Source organism: Stegostoma tigrinum, chromosome 7 (assembly GCF_030684315.1).
Source record: "Stegostoma tigrinum isolate sSteTig4 chromosome 7, sSteTig4.hap1, whole genome shotgun sequence".
In the NCBI taxonomy this organism is placed as follows: Eukaryota; Metazoa; Chordata; class Chondrichthyes; order Orectolobiformes; family Stegostomatidae; genus Stegostoma; species Stegostoma tigrinum.
In genome coordinates, this window is record NC_081360.1 from 48,111,389 (window position 1) to 48,134,916 (window position 23,528).

Consider the following 23,528-nt stretch of genomic DNA (forward strand, 5'->3'; position numbering starts at 1 on the left):
CACCACATAGTGATAGCATAATGACGTACCATCTAGAAGATGCACTACAGTAACTCTGCAGGGTTCCTCAGCATCTTCCAAAGCGACAAACTCTTACACCTAGAAAGACTAGGGTAACTATTGCATGGGAAATGCATCATCTGTATGTTTCCCCTCCAAGTCATGAGCTATCTTGACTTAGAACTGTATTGCCATTCCTTCAGTATTGCTGCATTGAGGTCCCAGAAGTCTCTTCCAAACAATATGCACAGGGAAGGCGATGGCCAAGTGGTATTATCGCTAGATTATTAATCCAGAGGCCCAGATAATGTTCTGGGGTCCCGGGTTCAAATTCCACCATGGCAGATGGTGAAATTTGAATTCAATGTTGCTGTGGGAGTCTTCAACGTTGACTCCGGACCCCATGAAGTCTTGTGGCTTTAGGTTAAACATGGGCAAGGAAACTTCCTGCTGATTACCACATACCGTCCTCCCTCAGCTGATGAATCAGTACTCTTCCATGTTGAACAACACTTAGAGGAAGCACTGAGGATGGCAAGGGTACAATGGATGGAGGATTTCACTGTTCATCACCAACAGTGGCTTGGCAGCAGTATGATTGATTGAGCTGTCGGGATCTAAAGGACATAGCTGCTAGACTGGGTCTGCGGCAGGTGGTGAGGGAACCAACAAGAGGGGAAACACATACTTGACCTAAATCCTTACCAGCTTGCCAGCTGCTGATGCATCTGTCCCTGACAATATCGGTAAGGGTGACCATCACACAGTCCTTGTGGAGATGAAGTATCCCTTCTCATTGAGAGTAATTTCCATCATGTTGTGTGACACAATCACAGTGCTAAATGGGACAGACTTTGCACAGATCTAGCACCTCAAGACTGGGCATCCATGAGGTGCTGTGGTCCATCAACAACAGCAGAATTATACTCTAGCACAACCTGTAACCTCGTGGCTAGGCATATCCCCTACTCAACCATTACCAACAAGCCAGGGGATCAGTGTTTGATGAAGAGTACAGGAGGCCATGCTCAGAGCAGCACTGGGCTTACCTGAAGATGAAGTCTCAACCTCATGAAGCCATCAAACAGGACTACATGCACACCAAATGGTGCAAGCAGCAAGTGATATACTGAGCTAAGCGATCCCACGACCAACGGATCAGATCTAAGCTCTGCAGTCTTCCCACATCCAGTCATGAATAGTGGTGGACAATTAAACATCACACTGGAGGCTCCACAAATATCCCAATTCTCAATGATGAAAGAGCCCAGCACAACAGTGCCAAAGATAAAGCTGAAGCATTCGCAGCAAGCGTTAGCCAGAAATGCCGAATAGATGATCCATCTTGGCCTCCTCCAGTGGTACACAGCATTACAGATACCAGTCTTCAGCCAACTCGATTCATGGTACATGATATCAAGAAACGGCTGGGGACATTGGATACTGCAAAGGCTACAGGTCCTGACTGCATTCCGGCAATAGTACCGATGACTTGTGCTCCAGAACTTGCTGCTCCCCTAGCCAAGCTGTTCCAGCACAGTTACAACACTGGTATCTATCTGACAATGGGGAAATTTGCCCAAGTATGTCCTGTACGTAAAAGGCAGGACAAATCCAACTCGGCCGATTACTACCCCATCAGTCTACTCTCAAACATCAGTAAGGTGGTGGAAGACAACATCAACAGTGCAATAAAGCAGCATCTGCTCAGCAATAATCTGCTCAGTGATGCCCAGTTTGGGTTCCACCAGAGGCACTCGGCTCCTGATCTTATTGACAAAAGAGCTGAATTCCAGAGGTGGGGTGAAAATGACAGCCTTTGACATCAAGTCTGCATTTGACTGAGTATGACATCAAGGAGACCTAGCAAAACTAGAATCAATGGGTATCAGGGGGCAAACTCTTCGGTGGTTGGATTCATAGCTGACACACAGGAAGATGGTTGTGGTTGTTGGAGATCAACCGTCTCAGCTCCAGAACATCTCTGCAGGATTTCCTTAGGATAGTGTCCTTGGCCCAACCATCTTTAGCTGCTTCATCAATGACCTTCCCTCCATCATGAGGTCAGAAGTGGGGATGTTTGTTGATGATTACACAATGTTCACACCATTCATGACTCCTCAGATACTGGAGCAGTCCATAGTCACGTGCAACAAGATTTGGACAATATTCAGGCTTGGGCTGATAAGTGGCATTCGCACCACACATGCCTGGCTATGACCATCCCCAGCAAGAGATAATCTAACCACCACCCCAAAGGTGTTACCATTATGAATCCCCTGCTGTCAACCTCCTGTGGGTTATTATTGACTAGAAACTCAACTGGTCTCACCACATAAACACAGTGGCTGCAAGAGCATAATCAGACGTTGGGAGTACTGCACTGAGTAACTCACCTTGTGACTCCTCAAAGTCTGCCCACCATCTACAAGGCACAAGCCAGGAGCGTGATGGAATACCACCTCTTGCCTAGATGAGTGCAGCCCCAACAACACTTAAGAAGCTTGACACAATCCAGGACAAAGCAGCCCATTTGATTGGCATTACATCCACTCCCTCCCCACTGATGCTCAGAAGTAGCAGTGTGTACTATCTACAAGATGCACTGCAGAAATTCACTGAAGATCCTCAGACAGCACCTTCCAAATGCACGACCACTTCCGTTTAGGACAAGGGCAGTAGGCATATGGGAATGCCATCATCTGCAAGTTCCTTCCGTGTCACTCACCATCCTGACTTGGAAATATATTGCTGTTTCTTCACTGTTGTTGGGTCAAAATCCTGGAATTCCCTCCCTAATGGCATTGTGGGTCAACCTACACCTGGTGGACTGCTGTGGTTCAAGAAGCAGCTCAGCACCACCTTCTCAAGGGTAACTAGGGATGGGCAAGAAATGCTGGCCAGGCAGTGATGTCCACATCCCACACGTGAACAGAAACATTGGGGTGCATGGTGGCTCAATGGTTAACACTGCAGCCTTAGTGCCAGGGATCCAATTCGATTCCACCCTCAGGCGACTGTCTGTATGGAGTTTGCACATTCTCCCTGGTTTCCTCCCACAATCCAAAGATGTGCAGGCCGGGTGGATTGGCCATGCTAAATTGCCTGTGGTGTTCAGGAAGGTGTAGGTTAGATGTGTTCCAGGGGGATGGGTCTGGGTAGGAGGCTCCAAGGGTCGGTATAGACTTGTTAGGCTGAAGGGCCTGTTTCCACTCTGCAGGGATTCTATGAAAAAAAATGCAGGTACTCCAACACTCCCAAGTATTGTAGTGGTTTAGTACAATATACCAGCACTTTTCAAGGATAACTGAGGATGAGCAATAAAATGCTGGCTTAACCAATGAAGTTAATGCCCTAGCAATAAACAACTAGCAAATCTGCCATAGCATGGCCTCGTGAAGGGCAAATAGCTATTGAAGAATGTCACTATTAATTTCTACATCTATAATTTTTCAAGCTTCAGTGTTGTCAACTTGTAATGTACAGATGCTGTTGTAATGAAGTGGCTTAATGTTGATCTAACTTAGAGGTATTTTATTTACCTTTGTAGCCTTCCACGACTGGGCAAATCAATACTTCATTCTATTGAGTCCATGGTGATTCAATGGATGCATCAGATAACAGATGTCATGAAACAAGATTCATTTGATGACTTAATTGAAGAAAAAAATCCCACTCCAACTTCAGAGATTTCCTTTTGGATGGCAAGAAAAGAAAACTTGCTTGGAATATATAAGCAGGTTGGTATGTAGAACAAACAAACTGTTTCCTTCTTCTTTGCTGTTAAGTTTTAAAAATGTGAAATCTACAAACCTGTATTATAACGTTTGATATGGTTCTGCCTGTTTAACATAACCTGATATGATATAGTTTATGCTGACATTATTTAAAAATACATCTGGAATTTGAAAACATCACTTGAATTGAAACAATGGATTAGATTTAATGTGATCGTGCCGGGTATGTTTGGGGGAGATGCATGTAAAATAGTTTTGGTGATACCATGGCAGCCCACCCAACATACTTTAAATCAATAATTAAGAACCAGTTGAACTTGACAAAAGCTGAATTAATCCTGTAAGATCATAAGAAATAGGAGCAGGAGTAGGCCATATGGCCCACTCACCTGCTTATCATTTTATAGATTCATAGCTGATCCGAGTTTCCTGCCCTTTCTTCATAACCTTTTGATTTCCCATCATGATTAATAATCTGTCCGTCCTTCAAATATACAAAAGGACTCTGTGGCAAGGAGATCCAAAGACGCTCAACCCTCAGAAAAAAAATTGATCCTCATCTCCGTCTTAAATTGGCACCTTTTCATCCTGAGAGTATTTGCTGTATGACTAGACTTAGCCATGAGGGGAAACATCCTCTTAGCCTTTACCTTGTCATGCCTATTGAGAATCCTAGGTTTCAATGAGATCACCTCTCATTCTAATAAATTCCAATTCGTAGAGTTTCAACCTTCTTGACCTTTGCTCATAATGCAATCCCTCCATACCAGGGATTATCCTCAAGAACTGCCTCCAATGAAATTATACCTTTCCTTTAAATAAGGGGACCTAAACTGCTCACAGTAATCCAGATGTGGTCTCATCGACACCTTGTCCAATAAGACTTCCCTGCTGTTTATACTGCAACCCCTTGAAACAAGGGCCAATATTCCATGAGCCTTCCTGGTTATCTGGTGTACCTGTGTGCTTACTCTGTGTTTCATGCACAAGTGCCCCTAGTCCTTTTGGTGTTGCAGCTTTCTGCAGTTTTTTCTGCTATGAAATAATAATTTGTTTATTTTTTGTCCTTTTCAAAATGAACAACTTGACATTTTCCTGTATTATTCTCCATTTGCCAAAATTTTGCTCACTTATTTAACCTTTAATATCTCCCTACTATCCCAGCAGCATGTTGCACATGTCTTATTACATTTGAAAGGAGCAAGTGGAAGGGAATGGGCAGCTGTTTTCTTAAAAACCTTTAAATGAATTGGAGGAAAAGCTGTCTTCAGCGATGTCCTTACATGCGATGGGTGCACTCCTAAAACCTTCCACCTTGACTTTAAATCTAACCCTCCACCATCTTAGCACCCCTTCTTTTTATATCTTCTGTCCCAGCTCAGCTGGTTCTGGGATCTACTGGTGCCACTATCGTGAGATTGGTCATAGCAGTGGGTACTGTAAGCAATCTGATTGGCTGACCAAAGGGTAGGACTTTCTCTCTCACTGAGGGTTAGTCGACTTTCCATCAGTTTAGGGGTCAGATGTCTAATCTCGTCAGCTTATCACCCACTTTCCTTCCAGGTGTATCCAAGGCTCTTCTGTAAAATTCTGATCGACATGTATAAAAAGTGCAGAACTGTAAAATTATTAGTGTTCATGCAGAGTATCCAAACACAGATGCAGTTAACAATCTTTGCCATCAAAATATGCTGACAAAGCTATTCTATTTCTTGAATTTGAGCAACTTGCAGGTTTTGCTTTTTATATTTTACAATGAACTGAGGTTTTCTGGGATTGGTGTAATAGGATTGTCCAGTGGTGTGGGTCAAAAGTGATTTAGTGTATTTATACTTCAGATTCTTCACAGGTCCAATGCACCATTACCTGTGCCTTGTTCCACCACATGCCAAGTTTCTTCACGAGCTTCTCAAAAATAATGAGGAAAATTGTGAAAGCTTGTTTCCTTCCCCACATTATCTGACACGTCATCTAGTTCTTGTTTAGATATTGATTTTGACAGCAGGTAAATAAACTACTGGCCCAAAATCATAGCAAGGACAAATGACAGATTCTGTATCTCATTTATTTTGGCAGTTCACGTGCAAAGAGTTGACTTATTTGAACCGTGGTGATTTACAATCATACTAACTTTGAAATTCCTTTTTTCCAGCTCCAGAATCCCAAGATACACAAAATAGCTAATATTCTGAGAATTGTGAAAAGCAGCTATTATTCTACATTCAAAAATGCAATCTCGAAAGTCACAGAAGGTAACTCGCTGGCATTATATTTTGAACACCTTAAGATTTATAAAATCTTTCTGAATTAAATAACCAGCCATTTGGATATATAGCATTACAACAATTCCAGAGATTGAGGTGTAACATTTAAGAATGATAATTGCTGTTTAGAAATCAAGTGTAAGTTAAGTATCTAACAACAATTTGGAAATGTATTGATCTCTTTTCTATCTGTGTTTGTAAATTATTGATTGTAAGTGCAATTGTTGTGTGAGAGGAAAGTATTCAGAGGGTTAGATTTAGGATTCTGATTGAGAACCAGAGACAACAGGACTCCTAAATGACTGATTATTGGAACTTTGTACATGCAATTGATCCTTTGCTGATTATTAATGTTCTCAGCAAACTCCAAAAGATGTACACTTTGTTTCATACTCGGACTATTCCTAAGCAAAAGTCATGTTAAAAGACTTTTCTGTGCCTTTTTGTAAGTTATACAGCTTGCAATGTTAATATAATAATTTCATCATAAATCAGTAATAAATAATTTGTCATGTATGAACACAGGAATATTTACATGTATTTGAAACAAAAATGTGTATAACATTGCTGGATATTAAAATAACATTCTCATTGCCTGAGATTGCAAAATGAGTTACAGGGTAGACTAGGAAAATGCAGCACGCACGAGGAGTCAGGTAGGAGTCAAGCTCGGGGGAAAGGAATTCATGTATGATCACTTTAGTTAACTATAGAACCAACAAAATGTTTTCCTATTAATCGTCAAATGCTTATAGAGTCATAGGGATGTACAGCATGGAAACAGACCCTTCGGTCCAACTTGTCCATGCCGCCCAGATATCCTAAATTAATCTAGTTCCATTTGCCATCATTTGGCTCATATGCCCATAAACCTTTCCTGTTAATATACCCATCACAATACCTTTTAAATGTTGTAATTGTACCAGCTTCTGGCACTTCTTCTGGCACTTCCCTTAGACCCCTTCTAAATCTTTTCTCACTCACCTTAAGCCTGTGCCCTCTAGTTTTGAACTCCCGTTCCCAGGGTAAAATACCTTACTCTATCCATGCTTGTCATGATTTTATGAACCTCTCTAAGGTCACCCATCAGTGTCCAACCCTCCAGAGAAAATAACCCCGGTCTATTCAGCCTTTCCCTGTGGCTCAAAATTTCCAACACTGGCAACATCTTTGTAAATCTTTTCTGAACCGTTTCAAGTTTTTTTTTATATTCGTTCATGGGGTGCGGTTGTTGCTGACCAGGCAGCATTTATTGTCCATCCCTAATTGTTTAGAGTCAACCACATTGCTTTGGGTCTGGAGTCCCAGGTAGGCCAATCCAGGTAAGGGTGACAGTTTCCTTTCCTAGACGATGTGGGTTTTCTGATAATTGACACAGGATTCATGGTCGTCATTAGATTCTAAATTCCAGATATTTTTATTGAATTAAAATTCCACCATTTGACATGGGGGGACTTGAACCCAGGTCCCCAGAGCATTATCTGTGCCTCTGGATTAACAGAGGGTTTCTCAACATCCTATAGCAGGGCGATCAGAATTGAACTCGATATTCCAAAAGTGGCCTAACCAGTGCCCTGTACAGCTGCAAGATGACCTCCCAACTCTGTACCAAATGCACTGACTAGAAAAAGGCATGCTTACCAAATGCCGCCTTCACTATCCCCTCTACCTGCAACTCTACTTGCAAGGAACTGTGAACCTGCAATCCAAGGTCTCTTTGTTCGACAACACTCCCCAGGATTGTACCATTAGGTCTGTAAGTCCTGACAAATAAGAATTTGCCTTACCAAAAAGTAGCACCTCTCATTTATCTAAATTAAAATTCCACCTGCTATTCTTCAGCCTGTTAGCCTATCTGATCAAGGTTCCATTGTACTCAGAGGTAACCTTCTTGGCTGACACCACCAATTTTTGTGTCATCTGCAAACTTGAACTTTCTTTCCCCCCAACGGCTTGTATAACTGAAATAAGCTAAAGTTGCAATTGTCTAACCAGAGTTTTACCATATTTTTTACCAGACCATAGGGCTGTTCCCTCAGAACTTGATGGATAATGATGGGATAGTGTAGAGGGAGGGGCTTAGATTAGTTGACAGGCTGGCGCAACATCGAGGGCCTAAGGGCCTGTTCTGCGCTATATTGTTCTATGTTCTATGTTACTATATCTGGGGCAAAGGGAGAGGTTGAGAGGGGTGGACCTTCATAGTAACCTCAGGCAGTGCAGGAATTGAACTCACCCTGTTGGCATCATTCTGAACCACAACCTAACTAGACAGCCCACTGAGCTAACGTAAATGAAAAGGTTTTTATTGCTTTGCATTTGCTTCCTTCGTAAAAACACTTGAAACATGTGCCCTCTGGCTCTCAATTCTCTTAGGAGTGGGTACAGTTTTCCCCCCTTAATTCCTCTGTCCAAATCCCTGATAATTTTGAAAACTACTCTCAGATCTCATCTTGGCCTTCTCTGAAGCAAGGAAAACAGTCCCAGTCTATCCTCGTAATTAAAGTTTCTTATTCTCTGAAGTCACTCATAATCCAGTTCTGCACTCTTTCCGATTTGTTCCCACATTTCCCAAAATGTGGTGTGAGAAGTGTGCATAATACTCTAGCTGAGGTCTAACCATTGTCCTATACATGTCCAGTATAGCATTCCTGTTGTTACACTCTGTACACCTGCTGATGAAGCCTAGACTGCCATATGCTTTATTTACAGCTCTCTCAACTTGTCATGCCACCCTTGATGACTTAAGTGCATAGATATTCAGGTCTCTTTGCTCGTGCACATCTTTTAGAATAGAATCCTTTATTTTACACTGTCTCTCCACTTTATTTGTACCAAAGTGTATCAGCTCATACATCGCCACGTTGAACTTCACTTGCTATCAGTCTGCCCACTCCTCCAACTTGTTACTTCCTCTGAAGGTCCATACTATCTTTGCCACTGTTTATAGTTCTCCCATTTTTAAATTTCATCTGCAGACATTGAAAGTTCCTCTTGCACATCAATATCTAGATCATGTAGTTACATGGATCAAGGGTCCCAATACTGACCCCTGGGAAACTCCAGTACAAACCAACCTCCAGCCTGAACAACACCCGCTGACCATTACTGTCAATTCCTTATCCATCAGCTACTTTTGTATCCACTCAGCTGCTGACTGTTTTATTCAATGACCTATAAACTTTCCTCACAAGTCTATTGTGTGGCCTTTTGGAGGTCAACAGCACATCAACAGCCTTCCCATTGTCAACACATTCTGTTACCTCTTAAAAAAAATACCCTAGAAAGTTAAACATGCATTTTGTTTAGCAAATCTATGTTGACTCTTCTGAATTAACCCATTTTTATCAAGTGATTATCAATTGTTTTTAGAACAATTGTTGTTACCAGTTTCCTCACCAATGGAAGTTATACTGACTGATCACTAATTGACCATTACACACTTATGCAAAAAAGGTATAATGTTTGTAATTCTTAAGTCCTCTGGCACCAACCCCAAATTTAGGGAAGATTGAAATATACTTGCCAGCACCTCTGCAATTTCCACACTTCGTTCTTTCGATATCATTAGATAGATATCCGTGCCCAGTTCATTGTCAGATTTAAATACTTAGAGCTTATCTAATATCTCTTCTTTATTAATTTGAGCCCTTCATCAGAGTTTCCTCCTCTCACCATGTCCTGGGCAGCACCTGCCATGTGGGTAAAGACGCATACAAAGTACTAAGAACTCAGCTGTGCTTTTGCTCTGTGCTTGAGTCTCCTTTTATTGCTGTTAATCAGTCCTACTCCATTTACCACACTTATTTTTGTGCCTGTGGAAGATTTTGGGATTTCCATCGACATTAGCAGCCAGTGTTTTTTCATAATCCTACTGTAGAGTGCTTAGCTTCTCTAATTTGCTTTTCACCTCTCCTCTAAACCTAATTTATCCATCTTGCTTCTCAATTGTACCTATAATCTAACACTTACCATCAGCACGCAATTTCTTTTTGTTTTACAATTTTTTCTCCTGTGCTCTCCAGTATGCTTTTTTTTTCCCTTGTCCTGCCTTCCCTTTTGAGGGACTATACCTATGCCCAAACTATTTCTTCTTTAAGCGTACCATGTTGTTCAGCTACTGTTCTACTTGTGTCTGCAGATGCAATTCCATTTGGTTTCTGGTCTATCCGGCTCAGTTCCATTCTTGCCCAATTGAGATCTGTTGTCTATTAGTTGATTATTCTCACTCGACCAATGTCATTTTACGCTGTTATCCTTAAATGTATACAATGATCACTTCTCCCTGAATGTTTCACCACTCACACTTCATCTACTGGGCTCGTGCTATTCCGAAGAACCAGGTCTCATAGTGCCCTCTTCCTTGGGCACATACTGTTGTGGGAAAATTTCCTGAACAGCAAAGAGGATTGTTTGTTCTTTGCAGCCCCTTATACTACCGTTACCCCAGTCAATATGCGGATAAATAATGTCCTCTGTTAGGACTACACCATAAAGTTTACACCTCTCTGTAATTTTCTTGTTGATTTGTTCCTCTATATGCTTCTCACTAGTTGGTGATCTATAGGTTACATTGAGCAATATAATTGCACTGGTTGTATTTATTAGCTGTAGCCAAATTGATTATGTTCTTGAACCCTCTAAGACATCCACTTTCTCCAGTACTGAAATGCTGTCCTTAACCAAAAGCACTATCCCCTCTCCTTTACCATTCACTATGTGTTCTGAGCACCTTACGATCAGGAATGTTTGATATCAATATGTGTATCATATAAAGTTAATGCTTGCTTTTGACCAATTAATTTGCTTTTATTTGCAACGCTATTCTGTTGGAAATTCCTGTTTGATGTCCTGCTTTTCTAAGTTTCAATCTTAAGGTTATGCTTGAATAAACAAAGGCAACCATCTGGTCTGTTATCTCTAATACTCCTGTTAATCTCCACTTCTCGAAAGAAGGTGGCATTTTTATGGTCTCAGCTCTAGAAAGTTTAAAACCAGTTTGTAGACTTTAGCAAGCCTGTGATTTGACTAAATTTCCCATCCTGCCTTCCTGTTCTATAACTCATAATGCAGTTCTTCAGTCAGGCTACCTTTGACATTTAATTTCCCTATTTTGGTGTGAAAATCTTAGTACACAGGACTTGACCAGTTCACATTCACTAATATGAAGGAAGGATAAGAATGGTAATGTTCTTCAAAATGATCAATTAATACAAAAGTAAATGATTGGCTTGCACTTAAACATGAGAGAAAGTGTGTATACTGGCAAAAGAGGATATGCAAAAAAAAGAAATATGCGGAAATGGAAGAAGCATGGATCATGAGTGTGTATGAGCATCAAAGAGAGAACAAACAGCTTCCTGACTATTCATTTACTGCTCTTTCAAACTATTCCAGTTAGTCATTCAGAGTTTGACGATATTGTGTACATGTGGGAACTGTCTTGTTAAGTGATTCCAGTGCCATTAGCTCCTAGATACCCATGTGCACATTACAACAATATTTGAGGCCACAAAACAGGAAGATATTTTTATTTATAGTTAGAAAGTACAAAATAGCTATTATTGTACACCTTAGCTTTCTTTCACTTACTTCCAGACCCTCCTTATAGAATACAATAGTTCTGCCCTGTTATTACTTAGCCCATTTGAGAGGCTCATTTATTTTGGTCAGACAGAATCATACCAAATACTCCTCTGACCCTGAGGCTTTGTTCTAGATTATTGGCCTGAATTTGTGCTTTTTCTCTGTTAACACAACCAAATGATTTCAAATATGTGCTTCAACTTTGTTTTGGCCTGTAGGTGCTCAGTAATTGGTAATTTGACCTTCGGTTCTTTTTGGAGTAGGGAAATTATTAAATTTCTATTAACTGTTCCAGTGAGTTTAAACATTTTGTCCTTCATGTCTACTTTTAAAAATCTCAAAGAGCACCAAACCTCCCTCAAACGTGCCCCACAACCATAGTAAAAAGGCATTTGGCCTCTGCAAAAGGATACCACATCTTTCCTGAAGGATTCTGCTAAGTTTAGACTTGCACCAACCAGGTCTAACCTGGGTTAGAATATTGGGTGGAATTTTGTTGAGTTGTTGGGGAGAGCCAGCAAGAACCTATGGTGCCCCTTTTCAGGAATGTTGGCAGCAGCACACACCAGTGAGGCAGCGGCGAGGCCATGGGTTGGTATTCCCTTGGAATTAAAGCTGTTGGGTAGTGATTCCGCACGGTCAGAGTTGGTGGATAATCAGGAACTAGTAGCTTACACGTTCAGTAGAGGACAAAGGCCGTAGGTAAGTAACATAGGCTGAAGATGAGTCATAGTGGACTTGAAATGTTAACTCTGTTCGTGTCTCCATAGATCTGCCAGATTTGCTGAGTTTCTCCAGCGGTCTTTGTCTGTTTCTAGTTTCCAGAATTCTTAGTATTTTGCCTTTGTATTAATGTTAGGAAGATGTGAATAATATTCTTGAATTTTTGTAGGTGTCTCTGAGGCTCAAGACATTGAATTGCATCTCCGAGCTCTGAAATATCATATATCGCAATTGGAGGAATCAAACTTCAGTGAAATCGAGTCACTTATTCCTCCCCTTTTCCATACTATTTGCTTGATATGGAGCCATTCCAGATACTATTGCTTTCCTTCAAGAATTATTATCTTGCTACAGGAATTCTGCAATTTTATCATCAACCAGGTACATGTGTCTGGTGTTGTGTTGAAGATAAATAATCTTCTGCAAAATTTTAAAGATTTACTGATGAATATTCAATTCATTATACAGTTTATCTTGTTATTTGGGCATCATATTGTGAAAAAAAGCTTTTAACACCTGCCTTATTCACATGGGTAAGAATTGCAATCTTCTTATAACGTGAGAATAAAGCTTCTCTACAGAAAATTGAATAAAGTTTCTTTGGAGATTAGAAACTTTCTAAAATGTCAATAACGTAATGAAGCAATTGCTGATATTAAAAAAAACATGCTTTTAAAGGTTTGTGATTGCTGAATTGTTCATTTAAAGTATCTATGTAAATTTTAGTTTACTAAAATTTCAATGTGTTTTTCTCAAATGAGGTGATTTATCAGAAAAAGAAAGTAATTAGAGTCACAGAATCACACAGCACAGAGGGAGACCCTTCAGCCCAACTTGTCTATGCTGACCAGGTTTCCTAAACTGAACTAGTCCCATTAGCCTGTGTTAGTCTCATATCCCACTAAACCTTTCCTATCCATGTACCTGTCCGAATGTCTTCTAAATTGTTGTTTTAGTACATTCTTTCTGTCCATTAGCCTTTGCTTAAATTCTGAAATGTTAAGAAATAAGTTTTATCTCAAAAGATAACTTGAAACTCCCAGTGCATTATTTATAACTTAAATGTAACAGTGGCTCCATGGTTAGTATTGCTGCCTCACAGCACTAGGGACCCGGGTTTGATTCCACCTGCAGGTGACTGCCTACATGGAGTTTGCATGTTCTCCTCATGTCTGCCTGGGTTTCCTCTGGATGTTCTGGTATCCTCCCACAGTCCAAAAATGTGTCGGCTAGGTGGATTGGCTGTGCTAAATTTCCCATAGTGCCTAGGGATGTGCATGCTAGGTGGGTTGGCTATGGGAAATTCAGGATTACAGGGATAGGGTAGTGGTTGAGTCTGGGTGGGATGCTGTCTGGAGGGTCGGTGTAGACTCAATGGGCTGAATGGCCTGCTTCCACACTAGGGATTCTGTGATTCTAAACACAAACAGATCTTGCAGGCATCAATGCAGATACAAGCCCTGACCAGTAGGTGGTGTTGCATCATGGATGCTCATCTTCAACATTTAACTCGGGCAACCATTTTCCCTGATTTTAAAGTATTTTCCCATTTTCTTTGATAGCCATTGCCCATTAGCAGCTGCTATCAATAAGTGCGATCTAATTTTTCACCATATGTTAGCAGACAGGCTGATTTGCAAGCCTCCACCATAGCATAACTATACAATCTACCTGATTTGGGATGGAACCTACCCAAACATCAGAGTTTATCAATGGCCAAGTGAGTCATGCTCCTTTTCAGAAGCTTTTCCTGTTTTGTTTACTTTCTTCTGTGACATAGTGGCTGGTCTCAATTCTATTTCCCGTATTACGCCCTGCACATCTGTTTCTCTGACCCTTATGATCCACTGCTGGATTTTACACCCTGCTTTTCAAACAGCTCTTACCGCACTGTCCTCCCTCTTCATCTCCTTCCAGTCACATCTACACCTCCATAGCTGTGAGTACAGCTGAAGCAGGAATGTCTTTAAAAATCATAGGTTTGTTGGAAAGTAATAAAACATCTTGTTACAAAGCATTTTAGCTCAGGAGTCTGTTAAAGCAATTTCCACATGTATAAATATAAAACATATGCATAATGATATTTGTTCACATCGCTTTTAAATTTTTTTGTACTTAATATTTTTTTCAATAGGCATTAAACTATCTAGCTCCTGAAGAGATTTTTAAAGTTGAGATAGAAGAAGCATTGGAGAAGGTGCAACTTGCCATTCACATATTGAAAAGCTTTAAGAATTGTTTCCAACAACACAGATTAAAGATTTCTCAGTATTACAGGAGCGATATGGAAGTGAAACATTGGGACTTCCCTACACAGATGGTCTTTGCTCATTTTGATAGATTTTTTGCCCATTTGTTAAAAATTGAGGTATGTAAAATTGTGTAGTAACTAAATGTGTTAATTTTTGCTTCTGTCATTGGATCTCATCAAGTCATACAAAGTGCAAAATATATTCAGTCATAACTATTTCGTTACGGTTTTTAGGAATGAAAGCTAATTGTAGCATTACTGATATGGGTTGTCAGAATTGCAAGTGATTTGAACTTCATACTAATTGGCTAACACAAACCTTCTACTAGAAGATAGCAGACCTCAACATACTTCATTGTTTAGGCAGTGTTATAACTTTCCAACAAGATGTATATCACCTGTCATGTTACTGAAAGAAGTCTCCTGCCAACGTTCTAATCACCTATATGAGCCAAGATGTCACTTTGTGATCTACTGCTGTTGATTGTTCATAACCCCTTTTCATATGGCCTGAAGTTGCAATCCCTTGGCTCAACTTCGCCAAATTCGTTGGTGCTCCAACACTGGGACCGTTTTACAATGTGCTTGAGGTTGGAGTGCAATGCATTTTATTATTTTGTGGGAGGATTGCCTCCTCAATCAGGATGTGAGTGCTGGAAGTGGCATTTAAAAGGTGTGGTGAGTCTCCAAAGAGGATGCAGCCAGCAAGTGAGAAGCTGATAGTACAGGCTTTCAGATCAATAAGATACCAGTCTTTCTAAACTAGGGTCATCTCTTGATTCACTAACACGTCCTTGGAGATGATAGTAGAGAGGTTCCAGAAACACTTCATTTCTGGAGATCAACAACAGTAGTCACCGGTCAGACAGACACAAAGGAGACATGGCTAGAGATTGCAAGAGATGTCAGCAGCTGCAGTGTAGTTAGCAGGACTAAGTCTAAAGCAGGAAATGCCTCAACATCCTTCTGTGGTCTGAGTTGATGAGTAGCAGCCATGACTTATGATCTTATTAAATGCAGAGCAGGCTCAAGTAGTCTATTTCTGATCCATTTTTCGTATATTCATGTTAGTATTTCCTCAAACACCATTGACTATTTAGTTTAATGCCCTATCTACAGTACCAATAAGGCGATTTGCCAGACTCATGACCCAGTCCAGCTCAGATGAATACAATTGGAATAACTACCTGTCTCTTTCCTCAATCCTGCTGCCAGTGTTGCATGATTCGAAACAGATTTCTTCTCCACCAATCTTTGAGCCACACATTCAACTTTGTACTCCCATTTATCCTATGTCAATTTTCTTGTGCCTAGGGTAGAAATTCAGAGATTATCACGTTTGTGATTCTGCTTTTATTTTTCAGTTTATTTCTTAACTGCTCATGCTCCTGTGACAGATACTCTAACGTTGCCCTACCTATATTGTTGGTACATATCTGAACCATGACAACTTGATGCTTTCCCTCCAAATTACTGTCCAGCTCAGAAGAGATGTCCATAACCTTGGCACTAAGCAGACACTACAACCTTTAGTCACCTGCAAAGACAGTATTTATTCCTCCAACTAAATTGTCCCCTACTTCACGCCTCCCAGCTGCTGCTCCAAGCTAACTGCCCTGTGAAGACTAGGCCCGAATCTGCACCGCGCTGGATTAATAGGCTTACCAGTTACTGTGTCCCACCCCCTCTGCTTGCTGCTGCTGCAAGATAAGCGCTCCGTAATTCACCCATTTTCAAGATGGTGTTGAAGTAGAACTCTACAGCTGGAGCTTGTCCGCTCCATCTGTTCCTTTTTTTTTAATCCTTTTTCTCCTTTTTGTGTGTTTTATTTCCTCCTTTCTTCTCAATGATATCCTGAGCTTTCAGCCTTGGAGTGGTCCTGGAGTGGTGGTCCCTTGGCCCAACGTGGCCTTAGCACTGTCTTCCGGCCTTGAGGTGAAGCCTATCATGGTATGGAGGCTAGGTGCTGCCGTGGACTGGGTTGGAAGGACTGTTGCTCTGAATTTTTGCAGCTTTATTTTTCTGAGTTTTGTTTTTTCCCTGTGAATTTGTACTTGAGAATCTGCGTCTAGGCACCTTTGTACCTAAAATGGCACCGTAAGTGGTGACTTGTAAACTTTTCAGTGCACTCATTTGTGTACTTGACAACAAAGCTACTTTTAATTATATCTTATTTCTTCACCTTGAATGCCTGTCTGCGCCACATTGGTCTGTCTGTTCACTCTCTCTGCAGTTCCTGTTCTTGACCACTACAAGATTCTTTAACAAATTGGACAGTTGAGCCTCCTTCATTGCCTACTTCTGAAACCCTGTATCTGCCATGCTTGTCATCCCCTCATGTCTCTGACCACAGAACAAGTTTAAGGTACTTAGTTTAACTGGAATTAAGAATCTAATGATGACCATAAAATCATTGTCAATTGTCAGAAAAACCCATCAGGTGCACTAATGTTCTTTAGGGAAGGAAACTGCCATCCTTACCTGGTCTGGCCTACATGTGACTCCAGACCCACAGCAATGTGGTTTACTCTGAACTGTTCCCAGGGCAATTAGGGATGGGCAAGAAATGCTGCCTAGCCAGCGACATCCTCATTCTGTTAATGAATTTTTTTTAAAAAACGGGTGTGACTACCTCCTCCAGAAGAGATTCCAAGTAACTTTTCTCTTCCCTGATGCATTATTGTGACTAAAACTTAGTCTCCGGTTCATCAGTACTGAGGTTATGCTCCTTGAGCTGTAGACTCTGTAGATTGATTGCCATCAATCACACTGATGTCTGCTTCTACATACATGCTTCAACTGCAGCATATCACCTGTCTTGTCATTTTGGTAGTTATACGAGGTAACTTTAATTTTTAACAAATTTGTGAACTTACCTGCGAGATGTAGGCACTGCTGGCTTGACGCTGCAGAAAGTCGTAGTGAGCTATCTTCTTGAAGCACTGTAATCTGTGTAGTGTAGGAGCTTCCATAGTGCTGTGAAATGGGGATTTCCAGGATTTTGAAGAAGCAACGTGAAAGAATGGCTGCGTAGTTGCATGTCAGGATGGTCATGACTTGGAGGGAACTTGCAGGTTTTGGTGTATCAATGCATCTGCTGCCCATGTCCTTCTAGGTGATAGTGGTCACAGGTTTGGAAGGTGCAGCTGTAGGAGCCTTGGTGAGTTAATACAGTTCAACTTGTAGATGGTACATACTGCTGCAACTGTGTGGTGGTGAACATGATAAATGTTGTGCCAGTCAAGCTACCTGCTTTGTCCTCGATGATATGGAGCTTTTTGAGTCTGCTAGCGTTACATTTATCTCAGAAAATGCAGAGAATTCCATCACGTTCCTTACTTGTGCCTTTGTAGGTGGTGGACAGGCTTTGGGGAGGCAGGAGTGAGGTACTTGCTGCAAGATTCCTAGACCCTGACCTGCTTTTGTAGCCACGAGACTATATGGCTAATCTAGTTCAATTTTTGGTCAGTGGTAACCCCCAAGATGTTGATAATGGGGGGGGGGAGGAATTCAGTCACAGCAGTGTCATTGACTGTCAAAGGACAATGGTTCAATTCTCTCTAGTTAGAGGAGGTTTTTGCCTGATTAATGTGTGTTGTACTCTTGATCCTTGCCAGTTAACAGCTCAAACCTAGCTGTTGTCCAGACATTACTTCGGACGCAGACTGCTGCAGTATCAGATGAACCGTGAATGGTGTTTAACATGGTGCAGTCATTAATGAACATTCCTACTTCTGACCTTAGGATGGAGAAAAGGTCATTGATGAAGCAGCTGAAGATGGTTGTGTTCCAGAAACTATCTTGAGTTTCTCCTGCAGAGATATTTCGGAGTTGAGATGACTACCATGATTTCTCCAATTACCACAAGCATCTTCCTTTTTGCTGGGTATGGCTCTAAACAATGGCAAGTTACTTCCTGAATTGTCACTGACTCCAGCTTTACAAGGGCACCTTGATGGCATACTCGGTTGAATGCTGCCTGGAATTTGAAGGCAGTCACTATGGCCTTGCCAATGGAATTCAGATCTTTTGTCCATGTTAGGACCAAGGCTGCAACCAGATCAGGAGTCTAGAGACCCTGTTGGATCCCAAACTGATTGTCTGTCTGTGAGCAGGATTATTCCTTTGAAAATGTGATTGCACTGTTGATGACCACTAACATCACTTTGCTGATGATTGAGAGTGGAGTGATAGAGCAGTTATATGTCTTGCTGTTTGTGCACACGGCACTTGGGAATTTTCCACCTTGTGGGTAGATGCCTTTTCTGTAGTATACTAGAATAACTTCACTCACAGCACAGCTAGTACAGGAACATGCATCTTTGTTGGGCATTGCTGGAATGTTGTTCGGGCCCATAGACATTTACGTAGTGTATTTACCTTTTCTTGAGGATGTGAAGATAATTTAATTGGTTGAAGACTGACACCTGCAATGCTGGATGGACCAACCATTCGGCACCTCTGGCGGTAAGTAGGTGCAAATATTTCAGTCGTATCATTTGTATTTGTGTGCTAGGCTCCTTACGTTTGAGATGAGGATATCTGAGTGCTTACCCATCCTGTTAATTGTTTAATCGTCCAACCCAGTATTCACAACTAGATTTAGCAGGATTGCAGAGCTTAGGTATTATCCCTGATTGCCTTCCCATCGCATTTGGTATAATGCTTGTATCTGATTAGACTGAGACACGTTTAGAGAGATTAAATCTTTAGACCGATCAAGTAGTAACCTACTTGCCCACTTAATTAAAGCTTTAAACACCATCAGCTTCTCATGGCTAAGAAAATTAGCCAAAAAGAAGCAGCACCTCCTTCCCCCTCTGCAAAGAATTTCAATCTGCCCTAAATTCGTAAGTTAGCATTCATACCTTGTCATGCCCAGGCCTCACCACACATTATGCTCCCACTCTATCAAACCAGTCTTGTTCATCATAGTTTGACAGTGATCAGTTTAAACGTGCAGCTTATACTACAGAATTATTTAAAATACTGCATGACCAATTTGACTTACTTCAAAAATGTGCACATAGTTCCCTAATCGGAGAAAATCCTGCCCTTGCAACACTTGCAAATGTACCAATAATATAATTATTAGCAAACTAATTCATGATAATCTTGAAAGCATCTTGAACTGAAATGACTCTTGTGTGACATGTATTATGTGCTAGTTCTTTTATCATTGGATACCTCAGTCCTTGGCTCTGCATTTTGCAATAGCAGATTTTGGCTAACTTCTTCTCAAGTCTCTATAGTGATTTCCACACAACTTATTCTTTTTAACACTATGACCGTGATGTTACAGGATGGCAGAGACCCTCGCCACTTGCTGCAAATTTGGGGGAACCTGCTTGTAAAAAATACAGTCGGCCATGGAAACTTCGATTTGTATTTTACAATACTTGAGCAACCAATTTCCTTCTGTCAGACTGCTGCCCATTTAAAGGAAAATGTCCCTCTATTAAAACATGCTGACAACTATTTGGAATACAGGCACGTCTTCTGTCCCTGCATTGCCACTTGGAGCAATGACTACTCCTCACATTACAGGAGACCTTCACCAAACTTGTGGGAAGCCCTGGAATTGAGTTAAGTTTGTGAGGCTCAATAAGGCACATCAGGCGAGCTGGGGGAGGTGATCTTAAAGCCTGGATAGCCCGGGCCACCGCAGAGAGGCCTACTGTGGGCTGTAGGATGCATGATGAGAAGGGCATCTGGTTGCCTGCCTAGGTGGTGAACTGCTAATCTGCCACTCATAATTTAACAGTCTGTCCCCTTCCATGCATTTGTTAAAATGTCTGCAGAGGCAGGAAGGCAATGGGCACATCACCTGCCACCATCTGAACAATTATACACCTCTTCCTTCACCTCTCTCTCCCCCTTCAGCTAAAACCCTGTAAAGTCTTGGCCATTGTTATTTAAATATTTGTTATTTTAAAAATGAGGACAAAGAAACTTATTTCATCTCCTACGAGTCATAGACCAGAAAAGTTATGAAATCCTGCTACATCGTTATAAAACACTGGTTATGCTTCAGCTGTTGTATTATGCTTAATTCTTAAACAAAAACCAAAACACATCGCTGTGATGTGCTGAAATGTTACTTGCTCAATATTAATTGGTTTTCAGGAACTGTTTAATACAGCTACAGACTTTCTTAAACTGGAGAGAATTGAAATAGGAGGTTCCAAAGGAAAAGCTTTCAGTGAAATAATTTATGGTATCTATGAAGAATTTCAGGAATGTTGGCGAGTATTTGGAGAAAACAAATATGATCCACTTGATTACAACAATAAGGTTTGGCTTTATTGTGATACAGCGGAATTTCATATCTACTTTGATTTTCACTTCAAAAATGAAATCTATATCCTAAAATTAATTTGAACACATTACAATAAAGCTAATGATAATTTACTTTTAAAAACTAATTTTTCAGAGAACTTCACTTCTTTACCTTTGAAAATGTGTTTGTCGGTATATGAAAATTACATTATGTAAGTGCTAGATTATTCACAAATTTAAAATTTTTTGTTTTTATCTGTTGTAATCCACACAGGAATTTTTGTCAGATCACAGCAGGTACAAGGAGCAAATACTTGATTTTGACAGACGCTTAGGCTCAGTGCTGAATCTTGCATTTCAGGATTCAGGATCTCTGGAATCGGCTTTTAAGGTACCAATTATGCTTTGCTGTGGCTAAGGTGAAAAAATAAGCATCATTTAATATTTTGAAATAGTTGCATCATGAATTACTAGGTGACCCCTAAAAGGACTAAATGTATATTTTCGTATCAAATGCAAGATGCAAAATGCCAGATTTTAGCTATTAAGTGACAGACTTTATGTTTGTAGATAGTTTTTGCTACAGATACTGTTTGAGGCAGACAGCATTATATCTTCAAGGAAAAATTAGTTAAATGTTATAAGTCAGGAGCAGGATTTCTGTGGACATCATGAGAGAGTGTAATTAACTTTTGATTATTCCAGCAAAGATCTGTCACAGACAGAATGGACCTTTTATAAACTCCCCAGTGGGAGTTGAAACCTCTAGTTTTAAAACTATTATTTTAATGTACTGCTGCATCTTAAGCATGTCATTTTGTGATGAAACCAAAATAGAGATTGCTGAAAAAGTTCTGCAGGTTTAGCAGCATCCGTGGAGAGAAATCAGAGGTTAATGTTGGGGGTAGAGTAACCCTTCCTCAGAACTTTAGATTTTTTAAAAAAATCTAAATATTGTGATGATCCTGTTGTGAGAGCTATAATTGGTCTGTCCACCAGCAGAACTAAGTTGACAACTTGGAGTTTCAGAAGTGTCATTGGGATAAATTAAATTGAGATTATACTTGAGAAAAGCTGTTAAGATGTAACAAGAACAAACTATCCAGCTTCTCAATCCTTCTCTGTAAAATCAGATAAGTCACGGATGATTTGTAAGTCAGCTCTGTTTGTTCAAGTTTGTTCCACATTTCACCATAACTTGCTAATCAATATGTATCAATTTTAAGTATTCCACTTCATCAAGCATCTAGAACCTTTTGTGCAGTAGAGAGTTTCACACTTCCACTACCATTAGTGTATGTGTTTGTGTTATAATTAAATGAAGAAACTGTTTTCTAATTTCACTTCAAAATAAACTAGCTTTACATTTAAAATTCTGGCTCACCGCTTTGGCTTTTCCTACCAGAGGAATAATTCTGTGTGTCTACCTCACCGAACCTTGATGTCATTTTCCACGAATTGTTTAGAATAATTTTCAATCGTCTAAACTTTAGATAATACATACCAAATTTTAGGAACATGACCTAATTTAACCCTTCGTAATGAAATCCATTTCTAGCAGTTCAAGATGAGTGCAACCTGAAGGTTACACTCAATTCCAAGAATTGCTTGATGACAATGTTCATTTCTGCCCAAGAATAGGAAAGGGTCTGATGGTAAGCCTTCATAGATGAGCCCTTCACTATAACTGAAAGGGGTGCTGAAAAGCCCATGAGCAGTGTTTTCTGGATACAACTAAGCAAAATTACAGCACAGAAAAATATATGAGTATTACTGGCTTGTTCAAGCTCTCAGTTGAAAAACTGGAGTTAGGCATGTGAAGGAGTACAATATCTTGAACTGGGGAGTGTAGGGTCAGGATTGCAAGGTTGACCAGAATATGGGAGCAATTGTTGAGGTAGTGCATGGTGAACCGTTGGGGAACTTCCAAGGACAGATCAGTGGAAGTGAAGATTTTAACCCTTTTTGAGTTTTCATGAGACTTAGTTATCCACATTGCAATTCTCTCATATATTAATACCAATGAAATGTGATCAGTCTTTGAGAGCCATTTTTACCACAATTTGATTCTGGGTGACAGAAGTGTAATGTAGAATGTATTACTGTCCTAATGCTGTACAGTAAAGTTTATTATTGTTTATTCAAAATTGTGGAATCTGGTGACTTTAATATCTTAGTATGTCTCTTGGGTCTTGCACTTTTTCTACTTTTAAAAATTAAAGTTTCTGTCCCCACCCAAATCATGCCTTAAATTAGGCGGTCTGGTCCAGGATTGTAACACCTTTTAAAGTTATGGTACAGTACTTGTGATGCCGTATTGTAATCCCTCTGCCAGTAAGGTAAAAGTTGTTGTGGCCCTACTGGACCATAGGGCTGCTCTTTCATTAGCAACAACTGTCAGTGAGCTTATTCTAAGGGTCACCATATCTCCAGGGAATGGTGAGGATGGGAAGGCCAGATCTTCATGGTGACCTCAGCAGTACGGGAATTAAATCCAAGGCTGGTATATCTTTTAGGCAATGTGTTTCTCAAAGCCGAATGCTGCTTTGCAGCTGAGATCTGGCCAAGGCTCTGTGCGACTGTAACAGCACTTCCCATTTATGTTCCCGTTTCTTTAAAAGAGTGACCAATATTTCACTTTGGGATACCTTTATTAATTATGCATTAGCCTTTGGTGATTTGCTAGAA

The 23,528-nt window shown here is 40.5% G+C and overlaps 1 protein-coding gene across 1 annotated transcript in view; it reads left to right on the forward strand.

Moving 5' to 3' along the window:
* dnah9l (dynein, axonemal, heavy polypeptide 9 like) overlaps window positions 1-23,528 on the forward strand; it is a 353,637-nt gene that overhangs the window by 15,121 nt on the left and 314,988 nt on the right. Inside the window, 6 exon segments of the mRNA XM_059647649.1 lie at window positions 3,551-3,740; window positions 5,890-5,989; window positions 12,480-12,691; window positions 14,445-14,678; window positions 20,688-20,855; window positions 21,115-21,231. Of these exon segments, the coding sequence (XP_059503632.1) occupies window positions 3,551-3,740; window positions 5,890-5,989; window positions 12,480-12,691; window positions 14,445-14,678; window positions 20,688-20,855; window positions 21,115-21,231 (1,021 nt within the window).